At 39.8% G+C, this 27802-nt stretch overlaps 2 protein-coding genes across 5 annotated transcripts in view; one reads left to right on the top strand and one right to left on the bottom strand.

Moving 5' to 3' along the window:
- Positions 1 to 10987, top strand: part of FBXL2 (F-box and leucine rich repeat protein 2) — a 50177-nt gene extending 39190 nt beyond the window's left edge. Inside the window, exons 11-15 of the mRNA XM_054273361.1 lie at positions 3266 to 3326; positions 4762 to 4806; positions 5096 to 5152; positions 8880 to 9092; positions 10055 to 10987. Coding sequence (XP_054129336.1) covers positions 3266 to 3326; positions 4762 to 4806; positions 5096 to 5152; positions 8880 to 9092; positions 10055 to 10162 — 484 coding nt within the window. The 3' untranslated portion in view covers positions 10163 to 10987. The remainder of the gene's footprint in view (positions 1 to 3265; positions 3327 to 4761; positions 4807 to 5095; positions 5153 to 8879; positions 9093 to 10054) is intronic.
- A 1280-nt stretch (positions 10988 to 12267) lies between these two features.
- UBP1 (upstream binding protein 1) overlaps positions 12268 to 27802 on the bottom strand; it is a 34773-nt gene continuing 19238 nt past the window's right edge. Inside the window, exons 8-16 of one of the 4 annotated variants that reach the window (XM_054273602.1) lie at positions 27466 to 27573; positions 20857 to 20960; positions 20128 to 20182; positions 19859 to 19952; positions 18486 to 18576; positions 17343 to 17437; positions 15500 to 15642; positions 14883 to 14934; positions 12268 to 14145 (exon numbers count right to left, since the gene is read on the bottom strand). In XM_054273602.1, coding sequence (XP_054129577.1) covers positions 14108 to 14145; positions 14883 to 14934; positions 15500 to 15642; positions 17343 to 17437; positions 18486 to 18576; positions 19859 to 19952; positions 20128 to 20182; positions 20857 to 20960; positions 27466 to 27573 — 780 coding nt within the window. In that variant the 3' untranslated portion in view covers positions 12268 to 14107. Of the gene's footprint in view, positions 14146 to 14882; positions 14935 to 15499; positions 15643 to 17330; positions 17438 to 18485; positions 18577 to 19858; positions 19953 to 20127; positions 20183 to 20856; positions 20961 to 27465; positions 27574 to 27802 lie in introns of all 4 variants that reach the window. The other 3 variants (XM_054273601.1, XM_054273600.1, XM_054273603.1) reach the window with 3 other exon arrangements.

Below are 27802 nucleotides of genomic sequence, written 5' to 3'. Positions count from 1 at the left end.
TTATGCAGCAGCTCCCTGGTTATGGAGACATTTTGTAGAGACAGATAATACTTCTAATTTTAATGTAGATTAAATAAAAAGATTTTTGAATGACACATGGCCATTTATGACAGGAACATGCAGGAGTCAGAAGTTGTTATAGTTAAATCATAGACAGTGGAGGAATGAGTAGTCTGTAAAAATTAGGGGATGCTGCATTCAAATTCCAGTGTACCATATGCTGACACACAGTGTTCCTTTAGCTGAATGAGTGAAAAAGAGCTTTTGTTACTGTAGAAGACCTGTCCTTAAGACAGTTCCAGGCTGACAGTCCCCTTTGTGTCCCTGTTCATACTTATTAGGAGCTTAGGAGCCTTTTGGCAAAGTTACTGGAGTTACCTAGAAAGCTCTACTGTTACTGCTGGCCTTTTTCCACCATTTCTCCCATTTTCTCAATTAGCATCTCAGATGGGAAATAAAAGGAGGTCTAAACTGCTCCTAGTTGTGCAGTTCTTTCCAAGGGCAGTACAAGTGCAGCAGGAATTGTTTCAGCTTTGCTAGGAAATCTGTCAGCCACGAGGGGGAAGGCGTCTGCTGCTCTGCTCCTGTAATGAGGAGCAGCACAGGGAAGGAAAATGACCCTTTGCAGTGATTGCTGCTGAGGATTTTACTGCATGTTGGGAGGACAGAGGATGCAGCTGGTTACAGCATCTAGACTTTTGGGACCATGGATGGAAAGTACTTGATAAAAATTATGTTGGAAATCAAAGGGAAATGTAATTCCACACTTGTTCTGTACCTTCTAAATATTTCAGTGTTAAGTGTGAAAGAAAACTCTGCTGCCTCTGTTGGACTTGCTGACCCTGTCAGGAAAATTTTGAGTGTTTTCTGTGCTGTACTACTCTCACTTCAGTTCAGGATCTTGAAAGTCCTACTATGCTGCTTTCCATGATACTGCTGCATTTCCCTGACTCAGTTGTGACCAGTCACAAGTATCTCCTTGGACAGAAACTTAGGTCAAGCTTTCAGCAGACCCTTCAGCTATATTTCTTATCTCACATCAACAACATACAGATATCTTGTCATTCCTCTTTACATTTGCTCTTTCAGGTGCTTGGTGCCATGGTACCATCTTTTTTTTTTTTTTTTCTTTATTAGCACTTTTTAATGCTATAATACTTGTAGGTATTTTGGCAAGGCTTGTCAAGAGAAGCACCTGTGAACCATGAATGCCTTTGTCTGGGTGGGACTGTGAAAGTCAGGATCATATTCCTTTCAGCCCCACCAGCTGCTAATTCCACAGGAGTAGGGAGGTGCTGAGTGCAGAGACATTCCAGGTGTGCCCAAAAAGCAGCTGTAGGCAATGAATGCACCTCAGTCTGACTCAGAGAATATTTCTTCATAAGAGTGGAGAATCCCTTTGAATATAATTTTGTCTCATCAGCTCCTGTGTTAGATACTTTTTCACAAGTCACTGGGTGGGAAATTCATGTCAGCTGTAACAGGAAAAAAGAACCCTCTGTATTTAAGCACAATCACTAAAATAAAAGCAAAAATTAGAACTTTGCTCGTTATTTCCATGCTACCCAATGCCGTCCCACCTGTTTTTTTCATTCTGGGGCCTGATTTATGCAGCATGTGTGATTGCAGCTCACTCCCCATTCTCCTGCCCTATCTACACACCCAATTTCAGGACAGCTAGAGCTGCTTATCTTCTGGTTTCTTATTCCTCTGTTTCTATAGTTGTCCTTTCAACTGGGTGTGCAGGAAGTAGTATCCTCACTATTTTGGGTATCATTGCAGATGTCATTGCCTATCCACCCCCCTTTAAAGTCAGCCATGTAATGAGATGGGGTTTGTAGTAAGTAATTGATGAAAGGAGTTAGAAGGGTGACAAATGTGACCTGAACTGTGGGAGTTTTTTGTGGTGGTGTTGTTTTTTTTTTTTTTCCTTCCTATTTGGTATCACAGGCAATTTTCAGAGTAGCTGAGAGTATTTTGTGATAGGCTGCTAACTGCCCTTGATGGAAGGGCACAGAATTCCTGAATATAAGTCTGTAAAGTAACACCCAGAGGTATTAAAACCATCAATTTGGGAAGAGATGCCTGTCTTGTACTTAGCTTAAATTTCCCTCATACTTCTGAACCTTGTTGGAAGACTGGAACTCTGAAAGTGGCTTTTCAAGCCTGTGGGGCTGCTCAGCTCTAAATTTGCTGCCCTCTTGCTTTTGCCTTGGAAGAGGGATTGATTGATCCAGCAAAGTCATAGTCAGAGCCCCACATCCCCACATTCCCCCCTTTGACTGGGTTGGAATACATTCACATACCCAGTGTGGCTTTTCCCTTTGCACTTTCTCTAGAGTGTTCTAATGGCCTCCCAAACCAGTGGAAGGATCTGGAGGCTTCTCAGTATTGCCACAAAAAGTTCTTTTGCCTCTTTTCCCTGCCTCCTCCCTGCCAGCCCCAGCAGTGGTTGCTGTGGTAAGTTGCACTTAGTTTGCACTGCTCATCCCATGGCACTGTGGTTTCCCCTTACTCATCTTGATACTCACTCCACCTGCAAAGGAAGTGTTCCTTAAAAAAGGACAAAGAAAACAAAGACAACAAATGGGATGGAGACCTGTTGTGCATACTAGGTGTGCTGTTTGGGGCAGTTGACCTTCTGGGATTTTTTTTTTCTTGGTATTACTTCCCAGTGCCTGTTGGAAGAGTGTTAGGATTATCTTTCCAAAACACTTGTTTTCTTTAAGGTTGTGTTGATATAGTTTGTTGTTCTTACTGCAGCTTGGAGGTTTTGGCTCCATGCTTTCTGGTAACTTGCTTCACTGTGCTTCATGCAGAGGCTCTGAGGGGATTTCTAGTGAGCACTTTCTCAGTTTTGTCATTTCCCAGCAGCCTGTACTTAGATAACAGAGGTAGGCTTCATCTGCATTTTCCTTAACTCAGGGTTTATTTTCCCAAAGCTTTCCTCAGATAACACATGAGAAAACTTGGTCACTATGCTTTTAGTGAAACAAGAGGTTAAAGTGACCCTCATTGTGCATAATTTTTTTCCACTAAATGTTCTCTGACTGTCAGGATCTTCTGATAAACTGAATTAAGTCTGCTTTTTCATTTCAAGTCACGGTGAAAAATAGGGGGAGGATGTGTGTAAGTGTGTGTTTCTGTATATATACGCATATTTTTACTATTGAGAACTTTTAAGTTGCAGAAGACAGATTTGTAGCTCAAATGCATTTGCTTTTCCCTATGTTAATGTTTTCTTTAACATTTAAACCTTTTCCAGGATTCTGGAAGCTGCAAGATGTTCACATCTCACAGATGCTGGGTTTACCCTTCTGGCACGGGTAAGGGTCATTTCAGGAGGTCACAGCTTGCCCTGGTTCATTGCTGCTGAGCAGCTGTGGATTGATGTAGTCCTGCTGGGAAGCAACATGAGAAGAGGAAAATTAAAGCAGAAAGAAGCCAGTGGAGGAGGGGACTAAAAAGCTATTTCATTTCTGGATTATACTTAGATCTGCAACTTGATCTAATTTGCCATCTATCATTGCATTTTTCACTTTTTCCCTCTCTTTTTTCATTTGTTTCAACTGTGTTTATTACACTTAACATAATTCTAGACTCATGTTATGTATTCTAGCCAAATTTCCCTTATATTGATGGCATACACCCTTGTGATATGTACATTAAAAAAATCAGCATATAATTGATTGTTCTGAAGATAACTTTAAATTACAGATCACTTACATTATCCATTATAAACTATAAGCACTTGTGCCCTGGTTCATGCTGTAAATCCATACAGAAAGCATATTGGTGGTGTCAAATGCTTCATGTTAGACTTGGATGTTTGCTGGTTAGGAAATCTGAACACGAAAATTATACTCTGTAAATGGGATTTATGCTGCTGATATTTAATGCGAATGAAAAGGGGTGGGTTTTTTTGGTAGCCACAGTAGTTAAACAGAGGGGTTTTCTGATTGTCCAGCACTGCATCCTCAGGCTCTTGGTGGTCACCTCAAGCCTGCTCTTAAACCCTTTTTGCCCTGTTCCTGGAAAAACCAGATTGGGAATTGAGCCGAGCTTTGGCACTGTGTGGTCTGCTGCAAGGTCACAAGGTTACATCCTTTTCTTGAAATGAGTCATGATCAGATATTGACAGCACTTCTGAAAGCTTGCTGGGGGTCTCAGAATGTTGCTCAGAGAAAATTGGTAGGTGTGACACGCAGCTTCCTTCTGCCCTTAAAGTAGACCCCATTTTCATATTTTCAGCATTTATTGCCAAAGCAGTTTGGGTTTAAGGCTTCTTTCTAATGTATGACAACAAAGAGAAATGTGCCATGGCTTTAGTGCATTCCAGGTGAGTCAGGTGCAGCTGACAAAGGCAGAAGTTGTGTTCTTGTGTGTGCAGAGGAGCTGGCTTTAGTGCATGGGCTGTAAATACCATGGGTTTGGAGAGAGGGGGAAGGGAAGCAGGGCTGCTGAGCACTACTGTGTCCTGTTCAAACCTTACAGGACTAGGAGGAGACATTTCCCTTCATAGGAGAAAGGCTGAAATGTAGATGTTTCAGAGGGAGGTGGGGTATTGCTTGTTGATTCATCTGTTTATTTCTTTTTTTTTTTTTGTCATTTGATGGTGATCAAATATTTGAAGAGATTTAGATCACAGTTTCCTCTTGCAAGCTGTGCTGCCCCATATTATAAGCCCTGTGCATAATTTTATGTCAATATGTTGTTTTATTTTATTTTTTTGTTTATCTGTTCATTTTTTGTTTATTGTAGAATTGCCATGAGCTGGAGAAGATGGACTTGGAAGAGTGTGTTTTGGTGAGATTTAATATGAAAAGGAATATTGAATGTCTAGTGTAATGCAGTACATTAACAACTTCGTCTAGATGTTCTTTGGTTTTTATAAATAGTGTTGTGTTTATGGTAGGAAATAAAAATAATTACTGGGAAATTCTATACAGGGAAGTACTTGGAGAGTAACAGGTGAGGAGTTGTTTTCCACAAATAACAGAGCCCTCATCTGGTACAGAAAGAGAGACCTCGTTGGAGGGTTGCCTCTCCTGCTGTCTGTTGCTTTTGGCTGATGTTTGGTTTCTTTTATTCCCAGATAACTGACAGCACATTGATACAACTTTCCATACATTGTCCCAAGCTTCAGGCATTGGTAAGTGTAACTCCTGGTCTGTGGCCTGTGGTGCTCCCCCTGGAAGGACACACAGGGACAACTCCTGCAATACAAGCCCAGGCTGTTCCCTCTGTGTCCAGAAATAATTCCTGATGTACAGTGACACTGTGCAAAATATGTGCAAGTTTCATAAGTATTCTAAAAGCAGCACATTAATCCTAAAATATTTATATGCATTGTGTGTGATTAAAAAAATGTTACCAAATCACTGAGTAAAAACCAGAAAGCTTTTATTTTATGGTTAACATCCTTCATATTTGATTTAACTTAAAGCACTTAGATTCTTTATGGATATTTTCAAGTGTTCAGTAATGGTTTTCTTAGGGAGTATGACACTTCACATCAAATATTGAATAAACAAAACCACCCAGAGAAGATAAATGTAATCCCTCTGTAAGCAGTTTTGCATGCAAGCACTTTTTACCAAGCACTTTTTTACATTTGCATAATAAATTATGGAAGGTTTCCTTGGACTTGACTTTTGAACATAATTGGAGAGGATTGAGAGTGGGGTACTCTGCTTACTGGATTTCAAAGAACTGTTTTCTAGGGAGTGGTAGCTTAGATCTTTCAGATCATCAAACCCAGTTTGAGGTAACATAAATTTGTTTGTTCTTCAATAAAGGTACTTGAAAATTGCTGCATTGTTCTTACAGTAGGAGCTCCTGTATTTCAGGCCAGTTGTGCTTTTAGTGTAGATTTGTTATAACTACTTAGATCTACGTGAGAGAACAAGTATCTTTATAATCTGTTCTTAGATGGGATTAAAGGAAGGTGTTCTGCTTCCTTAATTAAATTGTGTTATGATTAGTGTTACTAAGGTAGCAACATGAGGAGAGATGGCTTTTAAAAGGAGCTTGTTCACTATTTAATGTTGTTGGTTTTTTAATTTTTTCTTATCAACTGTCCAGTTTCATTTCTGGACTGACCATCATTCTTGATGTAAAACCAAATGAGTTGTCAGGAGCTGTGAGGAGCCATTTATATGGGACACATTTTTATATTGTAATCCCAGTTGCAGCCAGTTCTTGCTCAACTGGTACAAAAGATCTCTTACAAAAGAGATCTTTCTATCAGTTCTGTCAGTGCTTCAACAGAGACACCATAAAACCTTATAAATCCCAAGCATTTTTTTTCTGAGCCTGCTCCTCTTTGCTGGCCTTTGTGTTGCCTAAAGACAGGGAAATGTGGCATTGGTAAGACATCACAGCTTTCCTAAGGGAACCAGAAACCTTGATTTCTTTGGTGTATATAGATCTTTATATATAAACTGTGGATAGGAAGGATACATACTCAGAGATTGTGTGTGAACAGCAGTGACTGAGAATTGCAGGAAAAGACAAGACAAGACAAGGCAGGCAGGTGCCAAATACAGTGCATGAGCTAATCTTGGTGCTCCCAATGTCCTGTAAACTCCTTTGCAGCTGTGCTTTAGGGTATTTGCAGTTAGAACAAACATTTTGGAGTTGCAGAGATTGACTGTGGATTTGCTTTTGTCTTGTTTGGAGACTCAGTACATGGTGGAAATGGGCAAATCTTCATCAGTATTGGAGTGTTTTATTGCCTAATGCACTTAAGAAGCAATTTCTGGTTAATATATTTAATTGTACATTTAAATTAGTATAGAAACTGTGAAATACTCATGATAGTCCTGAAGATGAGAAGACAATTGAATTTTTCACAGTATGTGAAGTTGTCATGGTGTGTCATGCCATACTTGATTTATGCACAGCTTTTAGTATGTATTAACAACAACAACAAAAGAATTTGACCATATCTCCTTGTTCTTAAGATTTCAAGCAATTGTATTTGTAAAATTCCACATTATTAATGCTTTTTAGTAGGCTTGGAAAGTCAGAAAAATCCTGTGGTTTACTATGAAGTGTGTATAATTTGGCATATTTGTTCTACAAAGTTCTACGAACTCAGCTGTACATCCTGTATTGTCCTTGCAGTACCAATACCATGTCCCAGGAAAGCTGATTTTATAAGCTGCTTACTTCCTGGGATGGAACACTCCTAATTAGCCAACAGCTTCACACAGCCTCCTGTCCTTCCTTGGAACAGCAGCTCTGCTGTGAACGCTGGTTAACCCTGCAGCTGCTGACTGTCCCCAGGTTCTGAGCCAAACCAAGCTCACACAGAAAGGAGATACAGGAGAGAGCTGATGTGTTTGAAGACAAGAGACTGCCTGAATGGGTGTCAGGAGTTAAAACACTGTTGGTAGGGGCAAGCACTTCATTTCTGCTGTCTTTTGGAGACAGTTTGCCCTCGTGGTGCTGCTTGGAGTCCCTGCTGGGTGCTCACACTTGGTGTGTAAAATTGGACCAGCTGGAGCTGAAGGGAAGCTGCTGAAGTGGCTCCTGTCAGACTCCAGGGAGATGCAGGCCTGTCTCCCAGCCTTTCCTGGGTTCCCTGCTCATTCTGTAGAGCAAAGGTAAAAAAATTTGAGGCCAAATTATTTCAAAGAGCAGGACAGACCTCATGTGTCTGGTAGCAGGAAGGAAATGTTCTGACTGTAGCTGAGGTGAAGCAAGGTTGGAAGTCCCCCAGGTTGCCTTTTCAAGCTGGAATGAAAAGATATGTTGTACCCAGGGAGGGGAAACGTTGCATGTTAGAGTTGGGGGTTTGGCAGGAGGTCCTTTTGGGCACTGCTGTTTGCTTGCTCTGAGTTAAAAAGTGCTTTTGGACTGCTACAAGTGTTTCTTCATCAATTACTGTCTGAAAAAAAAACTACTTGGGGCAAGGAAATGCTACTTCATTACCCGGCACTGTTAGGCTTAGGTACAAGTACAGGCAGAACACAGGGCTGAGCATAAAGCAAGGCACCAGCTCAGAGCCCAGGGCAAGAGTAGAGGAGGTCACAGATCCTGCACATTTCACTGGGGAAGACTTGAGACTTGAGAGCATTCATTTCAGTGGTGACAAAGAGGGTTTTTTTCAGCTGCCTCTGAGGAATGTCTGTTTCCTGTTGTTGTCATCATCCGTGCTTCTCCAAAAGTCATGAATTCCCTGAAGAAATGAGGAGAGTGCTTTATGTGGTGCCACTGCCTGAGATGCAACATCATTTTCCATGTTCTTCAAATTCAAGGGAGTAAAAAAATGTGCTGAAGAGGAGCAGATTTTTTTGGTTTATTATGCTGACTGTTGCAGAAAAGACTGCTCCTGCAGCTGTGCAAGATGTTTATTGCTCCTTGTCTGTACAGCCTGAGGTGCCAAATGTTCATGGCTTGTTTTTCTTTGAAATCATTATTTGGCAAATCAGTCTATTGTGATTGTTCTCCATCTGTGTGGACTTGCACGGGCTTGGTGTATGTATGAGACCATGGCAGCTGTGAAACAGCAACCCCTGAGCAGATACTCATCTATTCCCTGTGTTCTCGATCATCCTTTAAAGTTGTTCCTGGCACAGAGCTGTTTGCACTGTGTGGGACAGTTGGAAAAGAATTCCCACATTCATAGAGAGCAAAGGGGCTGAGGAGCTTTGCCAGTGATGTGTTTTGGGACTCAGCTTGTTTTGAAGCAAAGTTAAAATCAAGTACAGCCATTTTGTTAAGTAAAGCAGTTTCTTTTTTTACTCCTATGGGTTTCAGCTGTGTATTATTTGTAGCTGTTTAACCAGTGGAGTGAAGGAGGTTGAAGAGGACTTCTGCTGTCCAGAGGCTCCAGTAACTGAGGGATGTTGCTGTTTGTCTCTCTGTTTCAGAGCTTATCTCACTGTGAACTGATCACTGATGATGGGATTCTTCATCTGAGCAACAGCACGTGTGGGCACGAGCGGCTGCAGGTGCTGGAGCTCGATAACTGTCTCCTCATCACGGACGTGACTCTGGAGCACCTGGAGAACTGCCACAACCTGGAGAGAATCGAGCTGTACGACTGCCAGCAGGTCACACGAGCTGGCATCAAACGGATCAGAGTAGGTGTTTCCTGCCTTGTTCCCGTGCAAATGCCAGAGCTCTTGGTGCTGCTTGAGATTGTAGGAGTCCTACAGGTGTCCCAGGCATGGAAGGCTGGATAAACTGTCTGACTGTCCTTCTGTTAGGTCCCCAAGTGTGTAACTTCCCTCTATGAACAGCAGTAATTGTCAGTTCTAACTTGTGACATTCTGCTGTTGGAATGATGAGCTCTTATCTTCAGCTTTCTGTATTTTTTTCAAGTAGAGTCCTCTGTTTTTAGGATGGTGTAGTGGCATGCTAAATCCTAAATATATGTTAATGCACAGAGCCAACAGTAAAACATCTGCATGGATATTTCAGTTGATGGGCTGTGGGGCCTCAGGCCCTGGAACCCAGCCCCAAACCTTTCCCCTGAGTATCTCACCCCGTAGGTCAGAGACCACCTGCATTGTGGAGGCAGTGTTTTAGCCTCGAAGTTAAACTTGTCTGCGGCTTCGTATCCCAAATTTGCATCCAAACACTTTTGCAACTGGAAAGATCATCCCTGATAGTGACTCAAATTGAAGGCAGAAGCACAATTTTATTTCATGCTGCTTTCCAGGATGAGAACAGCAGCAGAAATATGGGAGATAAGGTTCAGAGAAGTTGTCTCTTAGTAGCCAGGGTCCACCCCTCTTGTCCCTATAGCAAAACCTGTGCCTCTCCTGCTGCACTGTCTGGGCTCATCAGTGCTTTACTGGAGAACCAGAGGGAGCCCTGTGCAGGTTGAGTGCCCAGACACTGGTGTGCCTTACTGGATGGGTCATGAGGAATGACATGTGAGGAGAAGACAGCTTGGCTGGTATCCACTGTATAAAGGCTTCCTTCACAGCTAACTAACCTTAATGAGATAGCACTTGCTGGCACAACAGGTGAGGTGTGCTGCTTCTCTTTTCAGTTCTGTTCTTTCTCTCCCATTATAATGCAGCCTTTTCACCCACAGGCTCATCTACCTCACGTGAAAGTTCATGCTTACTTTGCTCCAGTGACTCCCCCTCCGTCGGTGGGAGGGAGCGGGCAGCGCCTCTGCAGATGCTGCATCATCCTCTGACAGCCAGAGCAGCCACACAGGAAATGTTGTTGTTGAAGAATGGGACGGCAAGTCAGCAGAAGGAGTCGGTTTCCTGACAAGTCCTAATGGTGGTGTTTGGGTGTTTGGTCATCCAGTTTTGTGACAAGAAAAGCTTTTTTTTTTCCAGGTAAAAATCTTAATGTAATGTGCAGCTGTGGATTAAGTTGGTGATGCTTTGGTTTGTATTAGTAACTCCTTCCTTCTGTTGGCATGAGAACTGTGGTACCGTGTCAAACGTGTGGGCATTGCAGCGGAGCAGCTACCTGGTGGAAGTTCACAAAACTTGGAAGTTCATTTGCATTTGTCAGCACTGCTCGGTGTGACGTGCCGCTGTCACGTGGGGCTCGAGCTGCCACGCCAAGGAACTGAGCCTGCTGTTCTGTAATATACACCACAGATCAAGTATCAGGTTTTAAAGACAAATCAGCTTTAGCAGATGTTGACCAAAAAATGCAAAGTAATCATAAGCTCTTACAGTAAAACAGCAGCTTGTTCTTTTTCATGATTCAGCTTCATATTTAATTATGTAACAGGAAATAATAGGTAATGTCAAAGGTAAGGTAGTACCTCCAGATACCATAGAACTAGAAGTACTTCCCACGTTTTTGGACTTGGTTCAGTTGAACTCTGCTCGTACAAAGCTTGGCGATCGCTGACGCAGGTTGTGCCCGATGCCATTGGCCTTGAACGGGGTAAGAAATGCACTGTGGTGGAGCCCGTGCACTCTGCTGTGCCTGCTGCCACAGCCGGCCCTGGAGCTGCCACAGCCGGCCCTGGAGCTGCACAGCCGGCCCTGGAGCTGCCACAGCCGGCCCTGGAGCTGCACAGCCAGCCCTGGAGCTGCCACAGCCAGCCATGGTGCTTCCGCCGACGCCATCCCCGCGGGCTGGAAGGAAAGGATGCAGCGCTTCCAGGAGGAGAGGTGTAGCACACATGCTTTTCTAGAGATGAATGGAAAACAGGTTCAGCTACAGAAGGCAGGATGGGGGAAGGAATTCAGTTTGGCCCACCTATTTTAGGGACAAGCATATGGGCTTAGCTGTAGGCAGGAGTTGAACCATACCAAACCTGTGGTTTTCAAATGGAGAAAGCCAAACTCTTCACATTTGGTTAAGAAGCTGTCAGCTTCTGAATGATAATAATGATGATAAAAATCTGTGTATTAACTCTTAAGGCCATGCTTTCTTTCATCCTTAGTTTTTCAGTGCTAGACAATTAGATAAACTTTTTATATTAAGCAATTAAATTAACTGAGAGAAACTACTTGACAATTCAGAAAGCTTTTTTTGTGTAAGTTTGTGTGTGTGTTTTAAGAGTTCAGGGCCTGTGTTTACTGAAAATTAAAAAGCAGTTGGAAAAGCTACAACTGGACGGTACTGCCATTGCCTCCCTGCAAATTTTAAACAACTTCTAAGAAGGAGTGAGCATGAACATGAACTTCTGTGGCCAGCAGTGGCTGGGTTGTGTGGACTCACAGAGGAGGGGGACAATAAATTAAGAGCTCAGCTTTGGGGCTAAATTACACCTTAGACTACAGTACATGAATTTCTTTACCAGTACAAAGTAAGCCAATCTGGGCTTCCTTAGCACAGTAGTGGAGTGCTGTTACAATCATACTGAAGAGTTCCATTCAGTCACTGCTGGTCTCATGAGAGTTTTAACTAGATTTTATTCTCAACTGTACCAGGGCAGTCATTGGTACCAATATGTCAATATGTGTTGCCTTTTGTGGGCTCATTTTTTTTCTAAGACCATAATGAACCTTGTAAGTCTATTGCATTGAAGATGTACAAAAACAAATGGAATCTACTCTGATATAGGACACTTAAATAAACAATCAGCTGATGTGAAACTTGAATTTGTTGGAATTATTTCAAATCTAAGAAGATTTCTACTAGAAGCAGAAGATCCATGTGAATGCACAGTGTGCAGGATATTCTGCAGGGCTGGTTTACTTCCTTACCTTGACCAACTATTCTTGCTAGGGCAGGTCTTGTAATTAATCTAAATCTTAGCAATGGACTGTCTCTAATGTGGGTGTGGGAAAAAAAGAAGTAAACAAAAAGAAAAGCACATTTACAAAATTATTGAAAAACATTTATTATACTTAAATTGAAATGTGTACATCTTATTAAAAAACAAAAGCCATTTGCTGGTGCCATAATTTAATTCCAATTTCAAGTGAGCTGGACAAACTACTGTACAACTTTCAATATTCTTTAAAATTAGATATTTGGATACTTTCCAATCAAGGATTTTTCCACTTTTATAAAACATTTGGATTTGAATATGGTGTGAGCTAAAAAGACACAAGTGTCAGTTCAGGAAAATACTAGGACCAAACAATACCCAAAGATGAACAACTTATAGGCAGAAATGTTTAAGTACATAGAATTTTACTTTCAGTGCAGAAAAAAAAAAAACCCAACCAAAAATAGGAAAAAAACTCTAGGTTTGATGAATTTAAATTTTCAAAATGCTACAGCTTTCAGAAGCTTTTCTGCTAAGCACTTGAGCCAGTTATGGAAGGGGAAATGAAAAAGTCAAGTTGCTTTTTTACATGCTGTAGTATTGGTTTACACGGAACACCGCAGCATAAAAAGCAAACTATTCCCAAGCTTCTAAGCCAGAGATCCAAGTTGGAACTTTCCAAAGGCACAGAATAACAGCTCTGAAACTGTCGCTTAATACCTCTGGAAATACTCCCCTCTAAGTACCTGACCAATTGAAAATTAATGTTAGCCTAGGAAATGCTGTGCCATGACTTTACAAGACACATCCAAAATACCAAGAAAGCACATTGCCTGTTTCAGAGAAAATAAGTATTTGGTCACATGGAAGAGGCACTGTAACACGTGTACAGTATGGATGGATGGATGGAGGGTGCAGGAAGGGCAACTGAAAAGGTAAGGAGAGATTTGTCCAGAATAGGAGCTCCAGCAGGGCAGTCACCTGCTGGGAAGGAACTTACAGGGTGTGTATTTAGTGTTTCTCAAGCAATTTATTTGATGCTGCTGAAAGCTATGACAGCCCTGTGGTGCCAGTGGGTCATCTTCCCTCATCTGCATAATTCCACTGAAAACCCCACTTCTCACTGCCAGTATTTTTAAACCCACAATTTTACAAGCAAAGAGTTAAACTGCAGCAGTGCTCTGCAGAGAACCTAGGAAACTAAACATAAAGGATGCATAGGCAATTCTTTTCCATTAAATTCATTAAAGCAAAACACAATTACTTGGTACCCCATAGGATTTATATTAATCCCTCCAATAAGGTACTATTGATAATGCAGTTTGCTGCATGCATATATTGCATCTGTCTAGGGCTTCTTAAAAGCCCTGTTCTGGCATTTACACTTCTTACATACACTCTTATACACAATTTACACGGGAAGCTGTTTTGACAGCTTGACTCTCAAAGACCTGACAACCTGATCACTATCACCTTAACTACTCATCTCCACACAGATTAGCATGTGCTCTGCTAACATCAAAAAATAAAACCAGCCTAAGGTACAAGCACGTAACAGACAAACTGGCACAGAAAGGTAAATGCCCCAAAATAAGTTTACATTCATCTCCAACTGGATACAGGTAATAGAAAAGCAGCACTGCTTCGCTTCTATGAACTGTATCTACTGGCCATAGTTTGCCTTATTTCAGTGAAGGGCAAGCACCTTTGCTTACATTGTCTTCCATGCCTGTACAGAAGCTGTCATGGCATTATACCTCTCATGAGGACACTTAGCTATGGCAGTGATAAGAAAGTTCACCTATCAAACAGCTCATTAGAAAGGTCATTTTGTGTTTTCAATATGAAACATCTTATACAGTGAAGTTAGATCCTAAGGTTTTGGATGATCTTCAAAGTCTTTAGGCAGGACTTCATTCTGCGTTGGAGTATCAGTCTAGCAAGTGTGTGATGTCACTTCAGAATTATATGGAAGCCTTCTCCATTTTCAGCTGAAAAAAACCAAAGGAATTGTCTGTTTGTCCTTCTGGAATAGAATCACGGACATACAAGCAAATACACCAAAACACCCTAGTATGGACTTGGTTTTGAAAATAAACTCAGCTACAACAAAAACTTAAAGGTTTCCTACTTGTGCTAAACAAAAGTGTTACGATTAATGATTTGTGACTGGATCTTCAAAGAGGGACGGTTTCTGTAGGTAGGTGCAGTTTCTGCACAGAGTCCACTGATTACAGCCATTTGCTGGCACCCTGTACCAGAAATAAAATGGAGTTCTGTGGAAGGGTGGGATTCAACAGCAGCCTGTATAATGAAGCTGACTATTGACTAGCAGAGAAACAACAGAATGTTATGCTCAGTTCTGCTGACTCTCAGGACTCAGTTAACATTCAGTTTCTGAACTTCAGAGGTACTACTGCCAGGATTTTTGATATTTTTTTTAAACCTATTTTGAACCTTCACCATTCTCAGCAGTTATTAGCAGCATCCCTGTCCAGTGATGGCTGACTGAATTTTACATAAGGTTTATTACCGAATCCTGCACTGGTTCTGAACTGAAAGCTCAGAGAAGAGCCTGAGATGCTACACAGAGGCTGAAATCTGGCTAGGAGAGGAAGAACTCTGAATATCTTCTGTTACTGTGTATGCAAAACTTCTGTAATTTTTAAAGAATGCTCCTGGCTGGAATAAATGATTAAGTTTTAGACTGTCAGAAAAGACAACATACCCTTTATGGTGGTGAATAAGAAACAACTCTCATCTTGAAAGTTCTGAACCATCTAAAAGAAAAAAAAAAGTTTCAAAACCTTCTGAGTATGACCAAAACACAAACAAAAACAACCCTCAACAACGATGATATTAAACACAGCCTTTTGTGAGCAATCATGTATTTTTGGTTTTCTTCAGCAAGTAACAGGCATACACCAAATTAAAATACTGCTTTTTACTCTTGTGACAAACAGCTGGGAGCCTATTACTGCTGGCTGTGTTTTTGGAACTCTGTGGAGCAGACACTTGAACAAGCAGAGTTCAACAGTGTTTAAATGCTCTCTGCCTTTGGGTGTGCTCAAAATAAATATGTATTAAATAACTGCTGCAGCTTCTCAGAACTATATAAACCAGCAGCCTCTGTCTTCTCATAGTTTCAGTTTAGTCAGGGAGAGGAAAAGTCACATTTAAAGAATCCTTCTGTTCATTTTATTGTAAAGGAAAAAATACTCTATATGTCAGCAAACACTAGGGTTGCATTATCAAACAGAAAAACCAGTAATAAATGAGCAAGCATAAGAAAACCCACCACTCCCAGTCATAAATAAAATGCCAAAAAAATAAAATTTCAATTACCTGATCACTAACAAGAATGTGGATGCCTGTGGGACCCTGTCTGTAAACTTGGTTGATCTGATGCAAAGGAATATTAAATGCCAAAGCAAGCTTGCGTGTGACTTCTGAGGCTGCCATCTCCTCTAAGTAGATTGCATGATAAACTGCAAGAAAAACATCCTTTACATAAGCATGTTACTAATGGCTATATGAAAATACCTGAATTTGTTTACTTTATACTTTCAAAAATTTTAAAACCTAAAACTTTAAGATTACTCTCTCCCTGTTCTCATTAAGAGCATGAACTTCCCTAACTTTTCTTTCAAGGGAAAAGTCATAAACACAACTCTAATGGGGGAGGCTTCTATTTGCTCCAAGACTGAAGGCAACTTCCACATTTTTTCCTGTATCCTGCACAAAAAGGTACAATCATGTCAAACAGATTTAAAAATGGATCTTTAGAGAGTCACCTAAAGATGGTTTTGAAAGCAATTTTGGGCAGTCTAAAGAATCAGGTAATACCTACATCCCACTTATGTGCCTATGCTCCTGCTTTGAATACAGATGTAGATTTTGTGGTTTTGGTAAATAAAGCCTTTTGCAACTGTCTGAATTAACTTTCTACAGATGATCTCAGAGCTGAATGGGACACAGTAAAGAGAAGAGGAAGACAAAGCAGCTGTTTAATTTGAAGCTGTATTTACAGTTCGGTATCTTTATTTAACAGTGCAACAAACCCTTGGCAGCTCCAAGTTTGCACGTTCTTCTGGCTGAAGATATCCTGAGAGAAAACATGTATTTGACAAGCAGCAGTATTTTATTTACAAACCCTCCTCCACCTCAATTCTTGCATGGAAAATTCACAAGTAGCCTGTGCAGATTTTAGTTGGGGAGAGAGGTCTCTCAAAGCCAAGAGCAAGTAAAGAATCATTTTAAATAGCTTCATTCTCTTAATTGTAAGAGTGACATGGATTTACGAATAAACAGTTACATTTCCATCCATGTTGAATCAACAGTTGTCAGGGAAATAATACTAAAATCAAGAGCGCATTCACTACTTGGCTGTTTTTCCTCTTCCAGGCTCTACAGTTTTAGTTCAGTTGCAAACAAAGTGACAGCAAAATTTTACAGAAAATGGGAAAGAATTGTTTTATTTGCATGAAGCTTTTACATACACCTACATTGATATGGCTGATGCCTTGTCTGTAACAACAAGCACAGCTGATTCCAGAACTCCTTCATTCATGACCATGTATGTCACAGGTATATTTTATGAAAAATCCTTTTGTTAGGATCTTTTCTCCTGAGAGGCCGAGAGGCCTCAGAAACAAAATGTAAACAATAATTATCTGCTGCTGTAGAATGCAACAGGTGGATCTTTGATTGGTCTCATGTGGTTGTTTTTATTTAATGGCAAGTCACAGTCTAGCTGTCTCGAGACTCTGGTCAGTCACAAGATTTTATTACCATTCCTTTCTATTGCTTGCTAGCATTCTGAAGAAATTCTTTCTTCTATTCTTTTAGTATAGTTTTAATATAATATATATCATAAAATAATAAACCAGCCTTCTGAAACATGGAGTCAACATTCTCATCTCTTCCTTTGTCCTGGGATCCCTGCGAACACCACCACAGACGTAACTACAGTTTTAATCAACAGACTGAAAACGCTCAATGGTTTAACCTTGAGAGACTTCAGGTTCTTTTTGCTCTGTGCTGTTAAAGCAGCAATTGTGCTGTGATCTAACTTCCCACAGTTGCTTTGTACACCAGGAGCAGCAGCTGAGCCCCTTCCCCAGCCCTGCAGCTGTCCTGCCCGAGCCCAGCGTGTCCCCTGAGCTGTACATGGTACCGTATATTGCACCGTTGCTGTCCGTGCTGCCCGCGTCCTGCCGTTCCAGCTGGATGCTCCGGAGGGGCTCCTGGCACACGTAGATGGTTAAACGGGGCCTCACGGACCTGCGGGCCAAGGAAATCACAAGGAGTCACACTAAAGGCATGTGCCCTGCAAATACAGGGGCTGATATGCCACAACTGTAGGTTTGTTATGGTGACAGTACACTTGAGATGGCTTTTAGCACTGAGCCCAAAAAATTTAATCTCTACTTAAGTAAGTGGTCTCAGATGCTGCTGAATTTAAACAAAAGTTCAATCCATTCAGATTCAGCATCCTATGGATGCTGCTTGTTGGACTCCTGTAACAGGACTACTTGAGTAACTGTAGCTATAATATTTTCTGAAAAATCCTTTCCTTAGGATTTTTTCTCCTGAGAAGCTGAGAGGCCTCAGGAACAAAATGTAAACAAAAATTATCTGCTGCTGTGGAATGCAACATGTGGATCTGTGATTGGTCTCATGTAGTTGTTTTTTAATTAATGGCCAATCATAGTCCAGCTGGCTCGGACTCTCTGGTCAGTCACAAGCCTTTGTTATCATTCTTTTTCTATTCTTAGCTAGCTTTCTGATAAATCCTTTCTTCCATTCTTTTAGTATAGTTTTATATATAATATATATCATAAAATAATAAATCAAGCCTTCTGAAACATGGAGTCAACATTCTCATCTCTCCCCTCTTCCTAAGGCCCCTGTGAACACCATCACAACTAACACCAGCAATTCTTCCAGGAGGGCCAGGAGTACCAAACACCCATTTCAGACAGAATCACACATCTCCTGGGATGCTGCCCGTGTTAGCACTCAATACCTGTAACCTCAAAAGGCCTCAGGGGTTGTTCTTAGCTCCCCAAATGACCAGTTTTGAGCCTTGGCAATAAATTCATCCATGTCCAACAAACTGTCAGGGCCCAACTGCACTGGTGCAGCCTTACAGCCCACCTGCACCTCACCTGGGCGTGCCCTGGAGGGGTGCACAGGAGAGTTTTAAACACTGCTGCCAACTCCTGAGGCAGATCACACAGGCACCAAGCCCATCCTGACACTAACTTCCCAAATCTCCCAGTTCTAAAATCCCCCATCTAAACCCACTCAGCCTCAGTGAGCACATCACCTGGATTTCAGTGCATTATACAGCCGAATTCCATCGGCTGGACCACAGATTTGTACCAGATCTTCTCTTGTCAGCTTTAATAAATCAGCACCTGGACAAACACATGAGGATTTAATGAAGATTACTGTAGCACATAAATTGTTTCTAAAATAAATGGTATGTTCATTTAAACCAAGACTAGCAAACTTCACCATGACAAAAACAGAATTTGGGACACAGGAATAAGTTAACTTCAGACCAGGCTCTAGGAAGTGCCAAATAAATCAACCTGTTTTCCAAAGGTGGTGAGTTACAGTTTATGCTCTTTACAGCTTTAGAACAGCACGAGTCTGCAAGGCACACAGTTTCTGTGGAGAGAGATGACTGTTCTAGAGAAACAGTGATTTTTACTGGCACCCCAGGTAGTGTATTCTGAACACATTCAAAATATAGAGCAAAAATATTCCATGGTTTGTCACGCAGTGAATTATCCCAGACATTCAACTACCCATCCATCACTGCCTCTGTGCACTTAAATTACAACAATGCACTTGAGTACAGAAGGTGCTGCTGAAGCAAAAAATAGGAGGACAGATTATTTGAGAAGCAGCATGAGTGTCAGAGAAGAAAACAACACTCTGAAATATCAGTCACTGTAATAGATGAGTGGGAAAACAGGAAAAAATAGTCTTTATATGAAAATACTCCACAGACTATCCAGGAATGCACAAATAAAAGCCAGCAAAAATAACTGATCAAAGCCCTTAAATACTATAGTTAAAAATAACCCAGACCCGAGGTAGCATAATAAAATTCATATATACTACACCTCTTGCTTCAAAAGAAAAGCCAGCTAGCTAATACTTGACTTTTATAAAGATAATAATGAAAAAGAAGAAAAATTTTCCAAGAGTCTTTGCCAGAAATTTGGTACTACAGTTTATGGAGAAAGCTCAGCAATACTCATACAAGATGCACAGGTCAAAAAATAACCAGCAGCAGCAGCAGAATAAACCTACCCAGAGAAAAAGCCTGGTAACAAAGGAATTCTGACAGAAGCATGAGCTAAGCCAAGAGGCAGAGAGCTGGCATCATTCACAACAGTGTCCCCATCAAGTGTCACCAAAGAAAAAGGAATTTACTTATGGTGAGTAGCGTGTCATACCACCTTTTGCACAATTCCAAGGAATACTAAAAAAGCAAACAGCCCCACACAGTCCATCTAGTGCCATGTCTTGTGTTCAGACATACAGTGGGAACTGCACTGCTCTTTAACCAGCAAATTAGTAAATAAAAAAGCATAAATATGGCTACCATAATGTTCTTAGAGAACACTTTTCCCACACAGAACCTGCTCAGTAACACAAAGAAAGAAAAAAGTAAACTACAGATACCTGAGAAATTTGAAAAAAGCCTTGTATAGGCAGAGAACCTATTCTTGAGCAACCATTGCTGAGTTTCCTGGATTGTGGCTGAAGGATGAAGCTGCTGTAAGAAACAAGATTGAATACGATAATTTGGATACTAAAAAACCCAAACAAAACCCAAGCAATTAAAAAAATATCTCCCTCAGTTCAACACTTTCTTATAACATCAAGTGCAAATCAAATATTCTGACACAGCTATACAAATATATGAACAATACCAGAAAGCAAACACTCACATCTCCTGACCCTTGAGAGGTTCCATCTCCTTGATGATTTGGGGAGGAAGAATTGCTGTAGATTAAAAAATAAAACCAAGTATTACTGGAATTCTATAAACCAAAATATTTAACCATTGTTGAAAATTAACTAGAAATTTCCAAAACAATAAATATCACAATTGAAAGAATTAAAAGACTGCAACTTGTTAAACTTAAGAGAAAGACCATTCCACAGTATATGGATCAGACCACACCACTGCCAATAATTTTTGGATGAAATGCAGGTTTGGTTACAGTAGTTTAATTAACATTTCAAAACAAAATGCTTTCACCAATGCATTTTTTGTTTAAAAGTTTTTGAAGATATTTGTTGGGTCTTTTTCTTGCAAATTATACTAACTGTGTATGATGGAAATGAAGACTCTTCTTACTGAAAAAAGCTAAAAATCGTTTCCATAGACAAGGACTAAATTACAATAGTGAACAGGTAAAGTATTTGCTATGTGACAAAGGACAAGAAATTGCTTTACAAAATGTATAGTAAGAAAGAAAGATGGTGAGGCAGAAGTAATTACCTTATAACTGAACCATGTGATACAGATGTCATACTCTAAAATGAATATACAGATCAAAACAATCTCCCAATTCCCCAGGGGAAACAGAACACAGTTGAATTTAGCCAGAAAATGTTCTGAATAAGCCTGATTACAATGCTGCCTTTAATGGGGACACAGAACAGAAACCTACCTGTCTGGGACACTGTAGGTGTTGTGCTGAGCAGAGGTGAAAGTCGGAGCAGGAGTAGGACTGTTGTTCACAAATGTTGTAGGAGTATCCGGCCATGGTGAGCACTGAAGATAAAGAATTCAAACTTAAGTTTCTCTTGACAAAACCTTTTTTACTCTGATGTACACTCCTCTCATTTAAAGCCAGGGGTTTATCCACAGACTATTCTGATTTGCACTTCCAAATAAAGACTCCCTCTATCCCACACATTACATGCAGATATTCTAGGTAAAAATCAGCTCTGTTTTCTCTTGTTCTTTTATGAAGAATTCTATTTATACTGTCTTCTCTTTAAAAAAACGTACAGATTATTCAGTTTAAACCAAAACCAACCAGCCCCCATAGCCACATGCTGGAAAAAGGATGCTGAAGAGGATGAAAGGGCTGTTTAAACTGCCCCACGCCAAAAAGGGTTCAGTAATATTAAGTAAAGCTATGAAGCAAGATTGCACCTTGTGGATAAATTTAATGTCTCTGCCCTGAGAACAATCAAATACAAACAGAATTTTCAGTGGAAATTTTGTGAATTCAAAATTTTTAATAATTTACTGCAGAACTAAAATTGTGCTTACTTACATGGACTGATTTTTCTGAACTGCTTGGTGAACTAGAATTTTTTAAACAAGCTTAAGTCATCAAAAGTATATGATAAGCCAGTTGTACAATTTTATCAGTGTTTTTTTGGGTATTTTTTAAAATCATTGTGATAAAGCTTTTTGAAATAAGGCTGCCTTTTAGTGCTTCCAACAGTACTAAAAATGCAGTATTTTAAAGAAAAACAAAAACCAAACAAGTTTTGATATGTTCAAAGACATGATTAAAACAAGCAAGCAGCCCAAGATCAGGTAAGCTAAGACCATGCCTCTTAAGACAACAAAGATTGCTGATATACTTATCATGTACCAGCTAAATACCTTGTAAGAAATTTCCAGATTTATATCACAGCCTTGTAGAACAGGGTGGAGGGGAACAACTATGACTTAATACCAAAAGAAACTTGTTTCAACAATTTTGTGTTGAAAAATCCTTCCTTTATCTGGGGGAAACAGTAAATAAGGGCAACACCAGCTGCCACCATCTCTAAGAGAGGTAGCAACATTTCTGTGCTGGACCCCAGTCTTCACTTGTCAGCATAAGACGGCAAGTTCCCCAGGATGGCACATGGAATTAAAATCAATTTGTCTTGCATGCAAATACCTTAAAAATGAAGAACTTGCTTTATCTGTCTGAGATTTAGCATTTGTGTTTGCCACAGAGTCCACAGTCTGATCACATGGTCAAAGCCACCCTCTGGGCTGCAAACAGTGCCCCCACACAGAGCATGCTCCTCTATAACCTGGTACGGTGACACACTCCCCTCCAAACCTGTATATTCCCACCTGCTTCTCTCTTCTCAAGCTGATTTAATATTAACCTCAAAGATGTTACATCAGGTAGCTATAAGTAGTATAAGTTCATTCCCTAAATACGTGATCCAAAACTGTAATTTTAAAATAAAAGCTCAACATAGTAACATTAACTTTGTTTTTATGAAATATTTTGAAAGTGCAACTAAAATTCTTTAATTTTGTGACATTCTCCTCCTAAATTTTAATCCAAGATGTTTATGTGGACACACAGATGCAAGTTCCACATCCTTGGCAACCATTCCCATACAAGATTCTAGCCACCATGTATTTAAATTCAGGGGCAGAGAAGAATGCACTGGTGCCAGAGAACACCTTTTGAGCCACTCCCAAGGTAGGTACTGCAGCTGGTGTTTCTGTCCTTCAAACCCAGCTCAAGTTCTTCACAACGAAGCTCTGGGTTTAAATCCAGGAAGAAGCACATTTGAAGTATTCAGAAAAAAAAAAATCCCAATCCAAAGCAAGCAGCCTTTCTTCTCCCATAAACATGCTTTCCTGCCTTGTCTCCTATTCCAGGAAAATCACCACTAACTATCCACTGAGACTCAATAGGCTGGTTAAAAAGAAAAAATCAATAGTAAGTGTAATACTTCTGCAACACATCTCTTGCCTCTGTTCTCCCTCTTTCAGTCTTACAGGCTGGGAAGGGAAAAATGAGCATTTGAGCACTGAGATACTAAATTCTGAAAGGTTCAAGGAACAAGAAAGTCTTCCAGTAATCAACCCGAGCTGATGATGCTTTTGGAATCACTCTCATGCCCCAATGTCCTGCACTTCACAAACTGGATTAAGCAAATGCCTGGCACACCAAATCCATGAACACTCCAAAGACTAAACAAAGATGTGTTTTCTTTTCTAACATCCAGCATGATGATTCTGGATTGAGGGGGGTGAGGGCTACAAGGGGAATGGATCACAAAAAGCAGCACTACTTCCCTGAAAAAGCACCTGCCTTTGTCACTGTCAGGGACAGAACATGACTTCACCCTTGTAGACTGACCCATCAGATTTCTTACATTCCTAAGCCAAAACTGAGTTAACCAAAGGACATTCAGGAAGTTAATGATTCTAATACAGAAGTCCCTGAGGAGTAGACACAAACCTAGGAGAAAATGTCACCCTGTCACAAGGAAGCATTCAGCTCTGTTAAGTGCCACCACAGAACAGAAAGAAGATTGGCATTGTCTTTACCTGTAATAAGCAGTTAATATACACTGATGAATTTACCAAGCTCATGTTTTTGAGGTCTCAAGCCTAAATGCCCTCCATTACTAGCACACTGATACTACTATACTCCAGAAACTATGTCTTATTTCCAACTGGAGATTAATTCAGGAGAAAACTATTTTGGTTTCAGATGCTTAATAGTCTTCTGTAAAATGCCATGAATAAAGATTTACTGAGTTAAAAAGAAATGTAAGAGATCTTTTTAAGTATGACTTATCAGATTTAGGATTTAAACTCAGAACATTCCTAAGAGGAATTGCAAAATCTCAAGTTATTCTAAGTCATGGTTTAATGTAATATCCCTTCCTGCCTCAAATATACTGGAATCTGCCCAAATTCATGCCTTACAAGAGAGTAAAGCTGAACCTTGACAAAGAACTCTATACTATATTCAAAGACCAAATAAACATAAAAACATAATACAAAACCAAAATACAGTAAGTATAATTTATTCCCCAATTTAGATTTATACTTGGACACACAGCACCCCTTAGAGAATAAAGCATCAATTTTCTTATACACGGTATGGAGCAACCTTTCATGTCTACAATTTAACATTCCAATTTATTTCAAGGTCCATACCTGGAAGTCTTTTAACTTCCATGTGCTCTATAATCAACTCTATCTGCAAAAACTGACCATTTGACCAAGTTTAATCAGTTTGTAGTTTATATTTTCAAGCTTATGACATATAAAACACAATACTATAAAAATCAACCAAAATACTGCAGACAGAAAAAAGTGCAAAGGCCCAACTACTGCAACACAAATTTTCCCACTTTTACAAATTCAAAGCAGGAGAAAGAAAACAGTGGGTTCTTTTCCCCTTTTTTATTAGATAAGAACTAACTTTCATGTACAAAGAGAGAGGAAAACAAAGTGCCTCCTTCACAAAGTGGCCCCTGAATGAAGGTCACATGTATGTAAACATCCACTCTGAGGTCCAGAAGGCAAGGTTAAATTTGTAGCCTTTTATATCTACAGAAAACGCTAAGGTAAAAGCTCCATAGTGTGAAGAGTTTAATGAGCAGTTGAACTGTGTCCTGTCTGTTTGGACAACACTGAGATAAACATTGCAGAAGTGCAGTGAAAGCACTGAATTTTGATACATCCAGTGAATTCAGAGAAGTAATGAACAGCTTATCTAGACGGCATTCTTATGAAAGTAAGTGATAAGGCAAAGATGGGTGATGGCAGTTAGAAAAAAAGCCCCTCTGGTTCTTTGAAAGGACAGAAGAGCAGAATGACCACTCAGAAAGGAAGCCTCACCAAATTCCTTACATTATGTTAGAAAGCCATAAGAATTAAATTGGAAAGAAAACATATTAGATTCAATGTTTTCTGAAGGAAGCATAGTAAGAAACCAATCTATCCAAATCCAATTGTGACTGAGCTGGAAATAATCACATAGGAGAGAAAAAAAAGAAGCAAAAAAATTGCAATATCTAACAAATAGAACATAAGAATCTTGGAGGGGTAAAATAAAAAGCTAACATACAAAATGAGATGCAAAAAGCAAGTAATGAGAGGTTAGGTTAGGTGTAGCAGCAAGATAAGAACTCATACCTTTAAAATCAAAGAGAATTATAGCCAGGATCAACATGAATTTCAAAATTCAAAAACAGTAAGAGAGCACTATTTCTGGGCAACTAGTGAGCAGCACTGACTAAGTCAGCAGTGTTGACTGCATCTACTAAAAATACATTCCAAACAATTCTGGTTTGTTTTTTTCCTGTTATAGAGCTACAGTTCCTACAGGACATGTGAAAAAAAGATCTATCATATAGAAACACATAACATGTGAAACAGTGTTCATCTCATACTTAAACATAGGGAAACAGGTCTTCACTTTTTGTGTCTCAGCACCACTGCAACAACAGTACTGCTCAATATGGAACACTTGATCTGCATGTCTGAGGAAGTCTGGAAACAGCCAAAGCTTCTGATGGCCATGTTCAGGAAGACAGATTTGCAAGGACAGAACTGCTTTAAGTAGAAACATTTATCATCCCTGTCCATATTTACACGGCCCACAAAAATAAGCATGTCTGGTGACCAAAGAAAAAGGTCAATGAATTGGCCTTCAAGATGTACATCAGATACTCCTTTTCTACACCAAGCAAACAAGTTTTACATTCACCTTCTATAGCTAAAACCAGTACTGAGTGCATGGAAATATCCAAGGCTTCACTATGAATACAGAAGAAAAGGTGTTTCTTGGTATTTTTTATGGGCTTGGTGATTTCTAATAATTTTGTTAATGATAAAAAACATTGTAATGATGGAAATAGCATGTGTTGAAATATGCAAACAATACCAAGTTAGCAATGCTGAAAAGATTTCATCCAGTGTGGACGAAATTCAAAATAGTCTCAACAAACTGACCAAATTATCTCAAGATAGCATTTCATTACAGGCAATTAAGAAACAGGAATAATGAGCTGCACAATTAAGAGAACTGGAAAGCTGTACATAGCTCCTATTCAAAATAGCCTGTGGGTCACTATCCTTTGTGTGCTTTGGCAAAGACATCAGAAGTCCAATAATGTCCTATCTAAGCTCTTCACTACAGTTAAGGTAGTGTAGAATTAGGGTAACTCATAGAAGCTTAGCATTCAAGAGATTGTTGAGGAAAGGTTAAACAACTTCTAGTTATGATTTAGCTACAGTTTGTCCTACTCTGGACAATGGATTTGTCCTATCTGTTTAACAATGTCCTTCTCTGTTATTCTTCCTATAAGCAACGATCATTCAACGAAATAGTTTTAACAGTAGGAGAAAAACACAGAAATCCCTCCAAGGACAAGCTTCAGAAGATGTTTTATAAGCAAAAGTGATAAAAGTCTGTTTTCTCCTGCCTCTCCCCCAGGGCCAGCTGGAACATGTAAAAGAATGCATTGCCAAAGAATCATAAAGGTGCACTTTAAAAGAAAGAACGAAAACCAAAAAAAACCCCCAACAGCCAAGAACAGTAGAAGGTAAATTCAGACAGCTCAGCGCATACAATAGTTTTGGGTGCACGAAACAAAAAATCCAAATATCCTCCAAAGAACCCATCTGACTAATATTGCTTGCTCCTTCCCACCCAGTTACACGGGTTATAAACAACAAGAAGCATACACTGCAGCATTTTATAACCTGAATATAAAACTTTACACATCACTTTCACAGATCATAAATACAAACCAAATCATGCTTAAGCACTATTGGTAAAGAGCGTCAGCACAGTATGGCTGTTCAAAGAACAGTCAAATAATGGCCCTCCACAGCCACGTTATTGATTGACATTTAAACCTGCCAATGAAAGATGGGGAACTGTTCCTCCTTAAGGAACAATATTTAAGAAATCTAAAATGCTAATCCTTGGCAGGACAACTGCACAGGACATATGTCAGGGAGGACACAGGATATGTTAGATTGCCTCTGAGGTGCACAGATAGGGTTAACATAACACAGATCATGAAATGAGCTGACTCTTCTGAACTGCATTAAACCTGCTTGGAGCACAGTATGTAGATGACTAAAGGAAAAATCACTGACAACCATCTGCAACATGACATGACTTTTTAAAAATACTGATGTACATGAAAAACTTCTACTGAATATAAGTACAAATAGGAACAAATCACTAAATTTAACTGTTCTTACTTCTACTAATTAGACATGTATAGCAAAGCAAAATGCTATTTCATTTCAAGTCATGTAAACTGAAACCTCTTGACTCAAGTTACACAGCCCCTCTGCAACAGTTTAAGTGTTAGATTTAGGAAGGATTCCTTTGCTGAAAACAAACGCGGGGTAATTGAGATACAAAGAAGTGAATAAAATTAAGAGACAGCAATCACAGTATTTTTATTTTACACAATGGAAGTTTCTCCTATATCTAACACTGCACAAGGTATCTTGCATAATCAAAAGGTAAGCAGAAGTCCCTTACACTGCCTCGCTTTGCCAGAGAATCACCGTAGTCTGCTGGCAAAGTCCGCTTGCTGGACTTTTTCTGCTCATGTTCAACTGCATCTTCAATTATAGGCTCAAGCCTCATCTGGACAAACACCAAAGATGTGGATCAATTTCTTTTCATTATACAGTGAGGAAAGATCTAAAAGCCTTTAAAAACTTCTGAAATATTTAGAAAACTGCACAGAACTCACTGATGTTTAAATAAAAAAACTAATGAGGCTCTGGCCTTAAATTAAAAAATCTCTGAAAAACAGACTTTGGAACCTCAAATTTGGTAAATAAATTTTAAGAGTCCCCCCTCTTTTTTTTCT

The sequence above is a fragment of the Melozone crissalis genome, unplaced genomic scaffold (genome assembly GCF_028551555.1).
Source record: "Melozone crissalis strain CALT ecotype California unplaced genomic scaffold, PUWL_Pcris_2 ptg000016l_1, whole genome shotgun sequence".
Classification (NCBI taxonomy): domain Eukaryota; kingdom Metazoa; phylum Chordata; class Aves; order Passeriformes; family Passerellidae; genus Melozone; species Melozone crissalis.
Note: the sequence above shows the minus strand (reverse complement) of the source record. Positions and strands in the feature narration are given on the sequence as shown.